Source organism: Fopius arisanus, unplaced genomic scaffold (assembly GCF_000806365.1).
Source record: "Fopius arisanus strain USDA-PBARC FA_bdor unplaced genomic scaffold, ASM80636v1 scaffold00008, whole genome shotgun sequence".
Lineage (NCBI taxonomy): Eukaryota > Metazoa > Arthropoda > Insecta > Hymenoptera > Braconidae > Fopius > Fopius arisanus.
This window is the reverse complement of record NW_011887747.1, coordinates 519,307-535,641: the sequence shown is the minus strand read 5'-3', so window position 1 is coordinate 535,641 and position 16,335 is coordinate 519,307. Positions and strand designations below refer to the sequence as shown.

General features: G+C 37.7%; 1 protein-coding gene across 4 annotated transcripts in view; it reads right to left on the bottom strand.

Moving 5' to 3' along the window:
* Positions 1 to 78: 78 nt before the first annotated feature.
* LOC105273904 (uncharacterized) overlaps positions 79 to 16,335 on the bottom strand; it is a 32,103-nt gene continuing 15,846 nt past the window's right edge. The window contains exons 2-7 of one of the 4 annotated variants that reach the window (XM_011316614.1): positions 13,981 to 14,343; positions 13,505 to 13,625; positions 13,003 to 13,184; positions 12,275 to 12,373; positions 3,199 to 3,295; positions 79 to 1,635 (exon numbers count right to left, since the gene is read on the bottom strand). In XM_011316614.1, the coding sequence (XP_011314916.1) occupies positions 1,632 to 1,635; positions 3,199 to 3,295; positions 12,275 to 12,373; positions 13,003 to 13,184; positions 13,505 to 13,625; positions 13,981 to 14,343 (866 nt within the window). In that variant the 3' untranslated portion in view covers positions 79 to 1,631. Of the gene's footprint in view, positions 1,636 to 3,198; positions 3,296 to 11,401; positions 11,566 to 12,274; positions 12,374 to 12,570; positions 12,833 to 13,002; positions 13,185 to 13,504; positions 13,626 to 13,980; positions 14,344 to 16,335 lie in introns of those variants that run through there. The other 3 variants (XM_011316616.1, XM_011316615.1, XM_011316618.1) reach the window with 3 other exon arrangements.

The window sequence follows — 16,335 nt, the reverse complement described above, 5'->3', positions numbered from 1 at the left end:
AGCTCTAGTGCATCCACTGCGTCAATATCACCAAAATTGAAACACCCAAGGATTCATCCACGTTTATTCAGTCTTTAGTTATTAATCTCTCCACTATAATTGACTGATTTTCGAAATGACACCAACGTATGCGATTCAAAATAACCGAATAAAAATCAATTATAAATATCTTAATCAATAGTTAAAATGTCATATGTTATTAGTTTAACAAGTGTATTAGAAAGATTTCACAGTGCGTTCTTCTTAGGAATATTTTTTTACAATTCCCTAAACTTGGTTATTTGTCTGAGCAATTGATTCGTGTGATACTAGTTCGTAAGTGGTTCCATAACATGGCAAATATGAATTTTACAATCGATAATTATTATATTTTCCAAGGTGATGAAAATCCTGGAGTTTAGTAAATATCCAGTGTTTAATATCACGTGCTGTGAGCGCGATCCGGTAGTACGTGTTCACAGGATTATATTCGGCCTACTACTAGCTGTAATATGATGGCAGCCAGCCAACACTCTCTGCCAGGAGTTTGCGCGTAAAATTTTTGAGCTTGCGCGTCCGTTGTTACTCTCTCTCCCCCTGATCCAGTTTACAAAGTTGCCCACGCGAGGATTTCACTTCACCGGCTCCGTCACTATGTTCTTATATCAAAAAAAGAGATATTGACTTTTCGAGCTTAGCTACTTGAGTAAACAACAATTTAGCTCCATTCTGAATTAAATCAACTTCGGATTGAATTTCCATTTTATTGAGTAAATGCCAAAATTTTCACAGCGAGTAATAAATATTAATGTATCAACACACTAGCATTATTCTATACAATATTTTTCATTATTATTATTATAAACATGAAAATTTTCTCTTGATTTGAAATACAGGACTAGGTTCTATTGAACTAGCATTATTCTATACCATATTTTACATTATTATTATTATAAACATGAAAATTTTCTCTTGATTTGAAATACAGGACTAGGTTCTATTGAACTACAATTTTTTGGTATCATCTTCTTAATTTTTTCATTAGCGAGCATTATTCAACACTGACTGACCAGCAAAAATAGTAAAGCATCAACACGAGGGAGATGGAATTTTTTAAGAAGTTGAAATTGAACTGAAAATTTCAGTTACGCACATTTCTCGAACAATATTTTTTTATAATTGTGCTTGCGAATTGTGCTTCTTTTCATTCACTCTTAATAACATCAATGCAAGAATCGTTATCTCTCAAGTTGCCGTGGAAGCATTTGAGAATGCCGCCAAGCTTACCCATCAGGTACATGAAGAACCTTGATAAATGGATCGTTAGATTCGATGATAAACTCTCAGCTTTGCATTACAAACGTCATTCATGTCGCATAATCTTCATATTATTTCATAACGAAGGTAGTTGGCGATAATATTCTTCTTTATCTTTGGCAAAAAATATACCTTTGTTACCCGGTTATGATAACACTACATTACGAAAAAAAATGCGCTCGAGTTCTGTATTATTTTGTCCTTTAAGCTGTCATCACTTGAGGTCAATACCCATCGTGATGCATCAATCCACAGTAGGATGAACATAAATTGGTGATATCGATTGTAGAAATTTTCTTTGGTATATGGGGCTGAATATCCACAGCGCTGGGATTTCACCTAAGGAATTGAAAAAAGAAATAGCATTAGAGTTTTTAAGAGTACTGGTGAGATTACGAGCTGTGGGTGGCACCTTCGCGTGTTGGACTAATTTACGGCCTTTCAAAATGGGGCATTAGCCACAAATGAGGTGTATCAGTAATGTGGATAACTAAAACTCGTCCATTTTTTTTCTCACACCAATGGATATTGATTTTCGATTTTCAATGATACTACAGCTCGATATTGTCAACCGATATTTCATGAATAGAAATGACTCGGTGGCAACTGTTGTGCCATCCTAAAACTACAGTCATATCAAATGGAGATTAGCGACAACCGTGGAACGTTATGATATTCCATGGGATTGGTTGGTAGTGAGATCCGAAAAATCCTGGGTAACGACACTCTCGACATTTCTCATCGGAACAGTAACCCATTACATACACTCTCTATACGATTCGTTTTTACAGCCACCATATTTTTTCATATTTTTACACCTACACTTTTCCACTGAATTTTTCCACTCTCTGGAATCAGGCGACTATGTAACGGGAGACTGACAGATTTTTCTTGCCTAGTTTTTACCAGTTTATATTTCAATCATAGGTTTGTTAATGCTTCATGGAAAAATAATATATACAGTGATATATGTAGTATGTATCACATATATTTTTGTCACTTGGCATTAGAAATACGCGAGTATCTAAATGTCAGGGATATGAAGAATAAAAGATGGATAAATTTACTGGTGATAAAAAAGCGAATTCTCCGTCTCTTTTACTCATTGTCGCCGGAGAAGTCGAGTTCGTTGCAGTATACGATACACTGAAAAACTAATCATAACATATCGGTTCTAAACCACAATGTATCCTTGCGCAATGATAATTTACGTCTTTGAAACAGTATGCTGTTGTTCAGCTCGTAAATTATGCCATTGAAAACATTGTAAATCACATGGCTGTATAAATCAAAATTCTTTATATTTTGCAACAATCATTGAAACGTTTAGTACTGAATAGAATTAATTTCGGCATTATTAAAATTGTTATTTCCCATACTTTGCATCATACCGACGTTATATATAACATATATAACCACAATATACACTAATAATACGAAAATATTATTTATATATGAACGTCTGTTCTATTTTGGAAAGTGCAATTGAAAATTTAAATACACAGTTTCCATATGTAGACGAAGTTCTGGTAATTAGGGTTTCTCGGTTAAAGCCATAGAATGAGGCCATGAAAACTGAGAACAAGGCATTTTAAATAAACTCGAACAAATTTAAGTACATAGAGCAACGTATTCGTCTAAATAAGTCGGAAATTCGAAACTTTTCGAATGAGAATTGGTATTTGTCAAATAACAAAAGAACTTGCATTGACCATCCAGCTGAAACGACTTCCACGTGTGAACAGTCCAGATTTTGTAATACAACTAATTTTTTTGACAGTTAATTTTGATGAGTCATACCAACGCCAACAAAAACCAACTTACTCAATGAAGGGAATGTTATTGTAATTGTGCGAAAGTGTTCTAGTACAGGCACCTCAGGCTCTTTCTTGCATCACTTACCGGTCATAACAACCTGTCCATCCATGCCATGTGTCCGTTGATAAGAAGAGTATAACCGCTATTATCAAGCTTGTTGAAAGCGTGAGAGTCGTGGCATCTGTAACAGAGTCGAAATAGAAGAAACGAAATAATGCATTAAAAGTGAAATGCATAATACAGGATTAGTTGGTAGTTGATTAATCGGGGTGGAATCGATAAAAGTTGGTGGATGGTCGGGCGAGGGATGGGCAGTAGCTTGACAAGGGGGGGATAGTTGAAACGAGAGGTATATGGGCACGAAGCACGAACGGAAGTCGTTTGCTTCTCGTTGACGATTTAGCATGTACGAATACGTTTAAGTAGGTATAACGGTGAGGGATGGCTTTTTAGGTGCAGAGGGATCGGTTGGGGGAAAGGGGGTATGGGTGGTATGGATGGGGAGACTAGACAAGCCAGATAAAATTTAACGGGTCGCGGGTACGCGCTGAATTGATGGGGCCGCCAAACGGTGAAACTATCCGGATGCTGGAATAATAGACGCCAATGCCCCCACACCAGAGAGTTCAACCCCACCCCTCTCTCACCTCTCTATACATATGTATTCATACATAGACCGGCAATCTGCGTAACATTCTATAGCCCTCCGGTTCTGTCACTGCGTTTGCACAGTTAATGTCTAAATAACCCTGGGAGCTTTTTAACTTCCCCAGAATTTCATGATTTTTCTAAACTCGCCAAACGTTACAGTATACAACTGCCACTTACTTTTATTTTCTTCCCATAAGTTTTTTTTTAGAGCCGGCTATACGGAGCCGTGGCGTTCAGCTGTCAGGATGAAAAAGTATGAATCATTTTTCAGCATATTTATGAGACTCGTGTTCATGTTTTTATTTTTAGTTTTTTCGTGAGTTGAGAGAACATAAAGAATGTGGTGTCGCTCGGTTGGTGATGGACGATAAATCCGTTTGCAACAAGCCTGATTTTATCGCCGGCCATCTGCATATGACCGGTTCTCCGTAATTGGCCCCCACCTGTCCTAGCGTACTCAAAATAACTGTCAAATAATGTCGCATTCTCTTTCTGACACTAAATAAACTATTGGTGTAGGATTGTAAGATAAGGCGTCTTATTCAGAAATTATGGGGAAGTCGGGTAAGGGTATATACGGATATTAACGTTGAACTCCTTTTTCATCGATAATGACAATGGATTAGAAGAGAAATAAGTACAAATAATAATTTCAAGGGGTTGTACAATCTTTGGGTGCGGTCATATTCTATGGTGGTCTATATTCATTTTGGTGACAGCAAGTTGGCTGAAACGCGAAATGCCAATTTCCAAAGTGACTATTACCGAGGAAATGAATCCCTCCCTCTCCTATTCGGTGGGCAACGTTACACTTCGCTAACCTCACGTGGCTCGTGTCATTGAATCGGACGTGCTCTGATAACCACCTAGTGAGAATTCCCTGCTTTCGTATCATCACAGAGCCAAGCATACCTTCCAACATCTTCGTTGAGCACGCATCTTATGAGCTAAATAAATTCAACGTATTTCACACTATGAGAAATTCACCTCACATAGCCGGAAACTCGGCTGGAGAATTCTTGTGATAATTAGTGATCGTCAGTTATTTAATTTCGAACCATTGAGGGTTGGGCATATTTTTTGATTGGAATAGCTAGGATACTGGCAGGTCGAGCTGCGTAATTAAAGATAAATTGGTTCCCGGTTCAGTTCTTAACAGGAAAGTGCTTCGTGATATCAAATCAAATATCGACAGTAACGCAGTAAAGCCGAGTAAGTATTATTAAAAATTTTAACAAATGGGTAATGAAATATTGCCCAACATTGCATGGCTCCTCGTCAGACAGTGTCAATCATCCATCGACCGCTCAGTAGTGATGCAGTGAACAATCGGAAGTGAAAAAAAAAACGAATGAATCGATAAAAAATAGGAGAGAACCGAAGTGCTTGGAGAGGCATGAACGAGAGCAGAACTGACCCCAATCGTTGATGGTGTCGTGCCAACACCCATTTGTCATTCCTTCATTCATCTGCTATCCTGATATTCAGTTTTTTAATGATACAAATAGAATATCCCAGTTATATCAGTACGCCCAGTTAACTAAACAGTACAAAAGTCCCGAGTGCATATCCAGCTTCCACATTGGATAACCAAAAATTAAGCTATTTTTGAAGTGACAGGGGAAGAGTTTCTCGCCTGTCAGACACAACAGTGAACCAACTCGAGTGATATCGCTGGCAACGGGAAATATTCCAACATCGTGAATAATTTTACGAGGTCAGATATGATGCACTACAGCTGGAGAACAGAACAGATGTCTGGTGAATGAATTTCTTAATGATATAGGACTCGATAATGTCCTTTGACGGTACCTTTCATTGTGATGATACATTGAATCAAGAGTTGCTCACAGGAGTTAAAAGAGACTTTGGAGAAATTGCAGAATTTGAATTGCAGAAACAAAAGTCCTGAAAAAAAACTGAAAAGTCAGGTGACTTATCAGCAGTTCAATTTGAATAGAGAAGAACGAGCTAATTTCGCATTGGCTGTAACACGCCAAATGTGGAAGTTTCCGCATAGCTAGTGAAGCTTAGGAATATCCCTTCCTCAAGCTGCAACCGTCACCTCCGCTGCAACCTTTCGCTTTTCGCCTCTGTGCGCTTCTTGTCGACGTGCAACAGCAGCTTTTATACGCGCGCAAAATACGAATTTCACTCGTGAGACTCGACCAAAGCCCCATATATATTCTGAGGGCGACGTTGAGATGTTGCTTTATCGGGAATATTTATACCGCAAACTTCAACCAACTGGTCAAGAGGGTCACGAAAGTCGACGTTGCACAACTTTCAACCATCAAACTTATTTTCTCCTTTGAACCCAACATCTCAACTATTTTCTCTTCTTCGTCCTTTCACTGCCCAATAATACTTTAATAAAGGCTGGTGCTAATGCAAAACAAAGCTACTCCTTTTCAACATTAATTCATTTTCAATTTTATGCACTGGCAAGCCGCTTCCTTCATGGGGTAATTAATTTAGTTATGAACATTTTTATAGATTTTAATCGGCACTCATCGGAAAAAATATCAAAGACCACAAGTTATTCATCACCTTTGAGAAATCTTCATGAGAGCTTCTGAAATTTCATCCTACCGGTGAAGGTGCCGCTTAAAAATAAAAATTTACCGTGAAGCATTCCCCAGTAATGTTTGCCTGAACAGTCTAGTCTCTTTCAGTTTTACGAAGAAATTATAATCGCTATTACCTCTTTCTAATTATTCTTGATATAAATTTTTAGCCATTTAATGACTTAATCTTGTCCGCTTTACTCTACTCTCGGTAATAGTTTGTACAATCTGTTATGAAAGCAAGTGTAATTTTCGCATTTTCATCAATATTTTCTACGGATTGTTAATTAATGCCCCCCAAACAGAGTACCTATTAGCTGAAAGCAGTTTCACAAGAACTTTAGGTGAATTTTCCTAATCTATGGAACTCATCATAGTGGTTTTGTTTATAGCCCTGGAGAGTACCCTGTAATGAGTTATCATGAACAAATTACGGAGAAATTCATCTATCCATTGATATAACTAAATTATGAGGAAATAGGGCTACATGATTATGAATGGAAATTACGGGTTTAATGGAATATGATTAATTATTCAAAGAGAAATAGCTCAATGGAGGTCCAACAAAACCCGAGAATTCTGCTTAGAGGTACGTTGAGCCTGTGGGATTGGGAATCAATATTTCACTGTGAACCTTACTACTGGTCGCTTAGTAAAAGAATTTTCATCATCGCCCTCACTCCCCTTTAATCTAATTCCACGATTCCTTTTTTTTCACCTGAAATCACATTGGATTTTTGGTTTGAGGGAGAAAGGATAAATACAGTGGACAGTGGTAAACCAATGGCAACATTCCACAGGCGATTTATCCGATGGCGAAAAGCCACGAAAGTTGTAAATATTCAAACTACAACATGTAGGCTGTGTAGACTGTAGAGGCCAGTTGTGGAAGTAGGAAATATACGAAAGAGTTACCCTTCGTTGAACGCATGAACTAACCACCAAAGTAAATGAGTTAGTAGACAGCAGTTGTGCACCACATAAAGTGAATGAGTTTACCTCGGGCTTGTCGATTGTCATGAACATAACCAAACCTGGGTACAATAAAATAATGTAATTAAAAGGACCATAGTTTCAAAGAGTTAATGAGATATAAATTCTTGAAATTGCTCTCCCCAGTGTAACAAATATCTCTCACCGACGAAAAATAAAAGGTATGAAAGGTTAGAGTTCTACGCCAGTCACGTTTTTCTTTCCGATTGCTCCTAAAATGCTGGATGCTCTCATTAATACCAGGTACACTACGAGGAGCGCCGAAATTTCAGTAAGAGCGTTAACTTTCAGGTAGTTCCTCATATTATGAGTTGAGTTATTGATTGCTCCCACAGAAATATTCAATTAGTGCAAGTCGTCTTCTTCATTTATGAATATGTATTTTTTTTAATTAAACTACCAACTGAAAAATTCACTCATCTTCCATATGTATAAATAAACTCCAGTCTCCAAGCTAAAGTTGAGGGAAAAAAAATTGGCTAAGAAATGATCATTGACCACAGCACTTGCTAACTACACGCCATACAAAAAGTTTCAAGTGCAAATAAACTATTACTGGCCTAATCATCAAATCATGTGCTTGGGGCCACTTAAATCGATTTCAATCCAGCACAAATCTGTGCTTAGGTTGGAGGAATGTCATAATCTCCAATCTAATCAAGTTTCCTGGCAATTCTTGATAGTTATCCTCAAACTCAAACGCAAGGAGTTCCTTCAAATGACTTACGCATCACCGAAAATCTTCTTATTGTCTTGGATAGGTGTTGAATAAGGGACTTGAATTTTAACTCTCAACCATGTGCCAAAAATGGCATGACCTCCCTATTACAATAATTTCCACTTGCAACACGGCAGATCAAATGTACTCGTGAATCCCATAGAGTACCAGGAATAAAGCACAAAATACAGTTTGAGGGAGTGCATAAATAGTCAACAACGCCATTTATAGGATTTCCTGGCAACACCTCTCTCTACCCTACAAGTACACGTAAGTGCACAGAGTTTGGAAAGTTAGGGTTAATACAGATAAAATCCGTTCACTTTCTCCTCTGAAAGTGGAACGTATCGAGGGAAGAAAAATAATGGCAACAGCAGAGAAAACAATTTTTGATGGTTTGTTGATAGTGCAGTCTGTATATGGGTAGCGTTTGGGGAGTAAGTACACACCGAGGAATAAAAATCGTGAAAGAGCACAAGAAATTTTAGCAGACATGAGGGAACCAGAGAGGGGATGAAAGGTCTTCGTGCGGGAACAGGAAGAAATACGACGCGGCAATTTACCCGGGGCAAGTCATCCCCAAGAAACTTCAGGTCCCCTGGCGGAGTTAAAACGGGACAGGCACAGAGCGAATGAGAATGTGAGCGAGATAGTTGGTGGCTGAGCGAAAGGAGGGATAAAACGGAAGTGAAAATGCATTACGCAATTTTAAACAGTACTCGAATTAATTTCAAATGTATTAACTCTCCAGCGCGTTCCGGTTTAATTACTTCTTACATTTCAGCGCCTTATTCCGGGGCGATGATTTTCGCTCTAGTGACAATACGTAACGATTCCCAGAGGAATCAACTCCCTCGTTGAATGTTCTCTCCTCTTTTTTACCCCCTTGTTAAATATAACCTTGACTTGATTAGAGAGAAAACTAAATGACCCTCATACATATAGTGGTGATTACCGTACAAGTATTCTCCACCTCATTTTCCTCGGTTGAACATTGCTAGTTCATTCATATCCAACACTAGCAAGACAAATGTTCACGACCACTTGTTACCTCAGTGTATGTACCGTCAAAATTAATAACCCCGAGGTGTCCCCTGTGACACCTAAACCGCTGACTAGGTATTACCGAAAAGTCGCCTTGCACAGTTCCTTCATTTCACACACTTGTAAATAATATCCCTTGATCCGACTCACATCCCCCGTCATATATCCGCCTATGGAATTATCATATTGAGGTGTTTCACTACTTTCATCAACCTCATCATTTCATAAAAGTTCACTCCCTAATGCCGTTACAGCGTATTATACTGATAAAATAAATTGAATATATTAACCTTCTAACTGTTATGCAATAAGTATTCTTGGCAATTTTGAGCGCTTAGCTGGCCACGTTGCTTGCGAAAAATTACAGATCATTCACCCGATAATCTGAAGAGTAAGAGTTTTTCCCTGCGGGAGGGTGTGATATAAATGCAACGAGCAAAGCAAAATAAAAGGCTGCTATAAACATCGTCCGACAAGTCATCCCTCCTTTTAATAACTATTTTCGCTATCACAATCCCTAATTGGTAATTAGATGCCGTAAATTCTGCCTAGAATAAGCCCGTGTTCACTCATTTGAAAGCCCATTGACAGATTTATTTGCTCATCCGCGTAATGCTCAACCCAGATGACTTATTTACAGACCCGAGGTAGAAGCTTATACCCATAAACTGGAGACACTCAATCTTCAAGCTCATCAGATGGCATTACCACGCCAGACTAATAAATAGCTGAAGTTGGGCATGTGTTAATGCGGCCTTATACATATTACCGGGTTCGCTCGAAACAACTTCCACCCCCGACACGGATAGTGCGCCTTGCCCTCCTCCTAGCCTCTTCAACTCCCCAAGGATAGATAGGTTTAAAGATATGCTGTTGAGACCTTCGCATATTTAATGTTAAATCTCAAATCCAACATTACAATCTCTTCCTCCACCTCTTCCTCTGTATTTACCTGACCCGCATGCGAGTCTATTTCTAAGTACAGCGCAATAGAGACATCTTCTTTCCAATATTTTACGGTACTCTAAAACGGAGAGCAACATCGCTGAAAATATCTTCGTGCAGTCTCTCATCTACAGCCTTTTTTTTTCCTTCCAATGCATTTTGAATGACGACATTCACATGATGGCCTCCTCCACCATCAACACTTACCCCTCGAGCCCGAAATTCTTTTTATCTGCGGTTATTTTCTGTGAAAATGGTGACACTCTCTCTTGTGGCCTTATGAGGTCTCTTAGCTACAGTATCGGGTCAAGAGCCCAGGTCTACTGTCGTTTCTGACTATGAAATATTGTAACTGCGGCGCAACCAGCCACACCTTGTGTCCCGTCGTTTCATGGGCTCCGGAGTACAGTGGGGCGGGTTGAGGGTGAGCGTTTCATCCAGAGAGGTGAAATAAAACGGGAGCGATCGTATAATCTCAAGTTCTGTGTAACGTGCATGGAAGGAGCCTCTTGAAATTTTCCGAGCCCCAACTAAGCGGCTCATGGCTCTAACCGCCGTGTGCTGGACACTTTTTTTTTTATTATTTTACTTCTTTTCTCTGTATTACGCATCATACTGCCTTGTTTTCCGTGGTTCACACTCATTTTTATGAAACCCCTTCACATCCACCGTCCACAGTAAATAATAGTATTAATCATAGTATTAATCACTATATAAAGAAAATGCTACAGCTCATTTTTGTTTTGAAAAAATTAATTATATGATTGGTTTTGCAACTGATAAGAATTTAGAATACTTGACTTCCTCAATTGAAGTGTCTGAAAAATTATACTGTTTTACAACAATACAGCTAACGAATTTTTTTTTTAAACTTCATTGTTTGCACTGTGTATCTCGGGTATGCGCGTAGAAAAATGCTCAGTGAAATCTATTCTGATATTTAGTAATCATGTAGTAAACATTAAGGAAAGATTAAAGGGGCCTTATGAAATTGTATGATTGTGTGGTAATTAAGCTTTTTTTTCAAATGGAAAATTGATCTGAACTCGATAACAAATGGGGATGAGTAATTGAAACTCGGTAGAATCCTATAGCACCTCTTATATTACAGGCTAGAATTTCAGCTTCAATCAATGGAATGAGTTTCAAAGATATCCAATTTTTTACACAAAACTATGTTAACGATGCCGCAAACACGATATGCATCAGATTGGATTTTTTTTCAAATATTGGTGTTGGTATCTCCTATGTAGCACATCTCAAAAATTCATCCGAAAGTTTGAAAAAACTAATAGTACAAACTAATAACTCAGTCATCGGATTGTTTGAAATACAGAAAAAAATTCATTCAAAACCAAGGCAGAAGATATCACTACAACTTTTATAATGAATTTGTATCCGCGTGCAGTGTTGCGATAAAATTGCTGGAACAGCCAGGCTATAACGCAGAGTGAATTGGATGAATTGGTAATCGGTGAATCCAACCAAATCAGTATATCGTGGAGACGAGAGAAGTGTTATCGATTATCCAACCTAGGAAGCATTGACGGGATTGAATCAAATTTTGGAAACAACATTCATTCGTTTAATAATTGGGGAAGCACATGGCCATCTACTTTGCGTGATTACAAAGCTTGGGGAGCATTATGTGATATTAGTGAAGTCCTCGGGAGCATATGCAGTGAGAAGAGAAAAAACTGACGAAAATAAAGAATGAGTCGGCAGGCCTCAGCTCATGACTTACACAGCTGTGGGGGTGCGCCACAGGGTGAGTTGGAAAATAAATGGCAAACAGGCTTAAAAACAGGAAACGAGCATCACATTTTGTCAGGTGTTTGCATTTTTATTTCCTTGCTTTTTCTTCTGGCAAAAAGAAAAAGCACAAATAGTAATTTTATGGAAATACCCGTTGGCGTGGTGCTGTGGCAATGGTGGTGCTCATTCTTTTCCGTCTTTTGTGTATATGTATATCTTTTCAATTACCTGCTTTGAAATTTTCTTGTGCTTTTATAACACGATGCAAATGAATTTCTACAATTTAATAGATTTGGCAAAAAATAAGGACGGAGACAAGTTTTGTGTGCTGAAAAAACGCGTGTTTTTGGTGGAGATAAAATGGAAAGAACACAATTCCAGATGCACGAATGACGAGTGAAAGTTGTGAAATGCGTAGAGTTCGGTTGTAAAAAGTAAATATAAAAAGTGTTGGATGAGAATAAAAATTTTAACGACTGATCCTTACCACCACCATTGTCAGTATTTGGCTCAGTGTTGTTTATCACCTGGATGTCCATTTTTCTCAGAAGATTGGTCGTTACACTAGGCGTACTGGTTGCCGTTCCTGCACAACAAATACCACGTACCACATCCATCAGGTATCAAAAGCATGTCATCTACTAAGCATGATAGTAGGGGTTTATGAAGCCATATAACGTGTATTGCCCATGAAAGGATAAGATCACACCATGTTTTACACATAGACTTAGAGCACCTCCAACATACATTCTAAAATGATGATGTATTAATAATGAAATTTCCATTTGATAATCCCGGTTGACTTTCCTAATTGAATCAATTGTATCAATGACATCTATCTAAAAAGACACTACTATTCACACTATTCATACATTGATCACATTGATCATGAATATTTTTGATTTCGAATGGAAGTTTTGTCCTTAGTGTAACGAAGAAAATTTATTTCTCAAATTGAGACAGCGTTGTCAACAAGATCTTAAATTACAAGATACAAGTATTTTCATTGCCGCCTTTGTGTCTCCATTTGCGATATTATTTTTAGCTGTAAATAAAAAGCGATAATGTGCAATATAATCGGTCGAGCGCTGCACGTATTGATCCATCACAAATTCATTACCCTAAAAGTGCCACTATTGGTCGGAAATATGGAAGTTATTTTTGCTCATAGTTTAAAATTCGATGTTGAGAGTATAAATTAAAGATGGTAATTACCTGAAGAATATGTAAGGAATCTCCAATTGGTATAATTGGCATTTGGTATGCGCAGAGTACATTTAATGACAGTTTCACCTTGCAAATGGGCATTCTCTGCAATTAATACGGCTGTAATATTATATTTCCCATCATCCTGACGTACTGCATCGAAGTCCTCCGTTCGGTTAAAAACGATATCACTGATAAAGAATAAATGTATTAATCGTGATAATAGGTTTTCTCAATTGATACATTTGTTTTTGTAAGATTCTATTGAAGAGAGTGGATATAATAAATGGAATATAAATAATATTTCAGATCTAATGTAAACGAACGGAACTGTTTACGTTTAATAATTTACCTCGGGTGGAAGTAAAAATCAACTGATATCTCTATTATTTTATTTCATTGTTTACTCGTAATGCTTTCGTACAATCATGGTTGGATGTTGTCGGAGAAACAGACTGCTCGTTTTTACCGAGGAAATAAAAACAGTATCACTCAGTATGATGAATCTTACTTGACAGATATTTCCAGAGTGGGCTCAGGATACAGTCCCCCGGCGATACACGTCACTTCTACTACTTCTCCACTTTCATCGTCGTTTTTTTCATACTTCAAATCAAATGTTTCCTCGGGAGCTGAAAAAAAAAAAGGAATAAGAGTGATTCGAAAACGAATAGACGAATGAATGGTAAAACGCAAAAGCTATAAAATGTTTCTATGAATTTATCGGTATCGTGTGCACTCAAAAACTTTTATTTCATTCGTATATATTTCACTTCTTCCTCCTCCTCTCTTTTTACTCCACCTCTTGGATGATGCACGTTTCCTAAAGATTCATCGCGCTTTCACGAAACTTTTACGAGATTTGAAATCCGCCTTTGAATTCTTTCTTCAAGAAAAATCCTGGATTTAGAGGTAAACACTGCTCCATTGTGGCTTCAAGGCCTTCATCTACAGCATAAATAGATAACTCTTTGCAAAATAACTTACAGTAGACAATCATTGATGTTTCTCGGCTTACATCGTCAGCAACTGAGAATACATTGCACTTGTAATCACCGGTGTGCTTGATATTGAGATTGTTGATTTTCATAGCTCGATACATGGTAGTTGGATCGTCAGTGGCTTTGTATCCACATTGGATGTGCTCGTCCGTAGGATCGGTTATTGGAGGAAGACCGTAAATCCACTGGTAAAGCAGAATAGTATCGTTCACGTACCATTTGACGACCAGTCCTCTCGTCGATGAGTTATGCAGATCGTAGACGCAGTCAAGTATCACAGACGTGTTGTCACCAGCTTTTACCACTTTCGGTACTTTTAACTCCTCAATCACAATTTGCTGTGTGCTCTCTGCAAAAAAAATATGTCGAAAAATCACAATCAAGCCAAATAAATTGAGATATTTGTTACGGTAACGAAAAAATAGCTATCTCCATATAGTAAATGTAAGGAAAAAGCTCGGAACCTGTTCTCCTATCATGCCAGAGGATCTGCTGGTCATTGCCCACCGTTTCATGAGGTGTTGGCACTGATTAAGTTGGTCGCATGCAAATTGTTCTTTCCCCCATTGTCTCTCTCTCTGGCGCTCTCTTTTCTGCTCAATCCACCTCTTCCTCTCTCTCTTTGGAACCAACCCTACTCGCTCTGTTTCTCTCAAATGGGCTCTTAAATGGTTTACTACTATCGACCGGACGGAACTTCCATTATATACAGAGCCACTATGTAGTCTGACTCTCGCTGGCGTAATTATATGCGATTCATCACAATCAAAGTTAGAGAAGGGATATCGGACAACGAAAACAGCCGAGGGAATAAAAATTTAATTTATAAACAAAATTATCTGAGGAATATATTCAATGAAAACTGTGATGGGTCCTTTTTCGATATGGATATTACCACGACCTATACAGGGTATATATATAATCTCGGGTTCTTTCCTCTCCTTAATCGCAAAACGCGAGGTCACAATTGAAATCGGTAATTCCAATATGACTATTCATGGATTTTCTCAGTCGACCGAATATTAATTTTCACGGAATGTTATTTCCCCTATTCCTGGCCGATTCATTCGCTCTGAACTGCCACGGGGCTAACAGTAATACTAGCCCTCCAGCTCTCATTGGATTTTACTCTCGATAATAAACTGTTTTTCAATGATAAACTGAAAGACCTTGGGATTATGACGGGCTGATATTAATGCTCTACTGCGGTGAACCCCTTGATGTAATGGAACCAGGAGAATCCACGGATATGTGTAGACATGAAGGGCTCCATCAGATTCAATTCGCCGAATCAAGAAACCAAAACTCGTTATCTGGACAATTAAATATTCCCCCCGGTGGTAAACAAAACGTAGAAGAGAACAGGAACAAGAAAGAAATGATTATGTGTCCACTGAGATATAAACCAAGGGGTTTAATGCTCTCCAACTCTCCGTGGAAATCTTAATTTCATCTCAAACTAATTTTCAACAAACTTTGTAATAGTCGCCAATCAGCGGGTATGCACGAAATTTTTCTCATTGACCACATTTAGGAAAACAGCATCATTAAAACCGACAAAAGTTTTGTTTTAACGAAGGAATTTATTCATTTTATGTTAGTTTATCGTATGCTGATCGGAATAACCACGGAAGGGCATTTAATCATATAGGACTTCGAGTGCTCAAGGATGTTCTGCACGTAATTGAAATAAAAGTTTATGACCCTTTCTATAATTCGTTATATTTATCACAATAAATTTTCCATTAATATTTCAATGTGTTAATTATTTGAAGTAATAGCAATAGAAAATTATATTATTATATTGTTCAAATAAATTAATGAAAAAAAATTTTAGTCAATCGTCATGGAATGTTTACCATCGTTCTATATCCGCTTCAATAGTAAATTTTCCAAATTTCACCAGAATTTTATATTTTGGACTATATTTACTGAATCTTTTATTTTTCCTATAAGAGGCCGTATTAATTGAAAACTTTAATAATTAATAACCACGAAACGATGTTGTGAATCATTCTCAAATTTTATATAGGCATCTGTTGTCGCTTCAAAAACATTATATCAAAATTTCATGCAATTTTTATATCTTCGCCAATACATGCAAAACAAGCTTAACTATGCGCTATACCATATCAAATACCAGCTATGCTGTTGATGAATGTGTATTCCATATTCAATTGACAGAAAATTTACAATAAAGGAACAAGTTGAATCGCGATGATATGAATAGAATCCAATATCCCGAGTGGAAATTTCGATCAGGTCCAGATCAGGATTTGATCAGGTCAGCCCTGATGATAGATCAGGATCTGATATGGTAACTGGATCAAATCCTGATCAG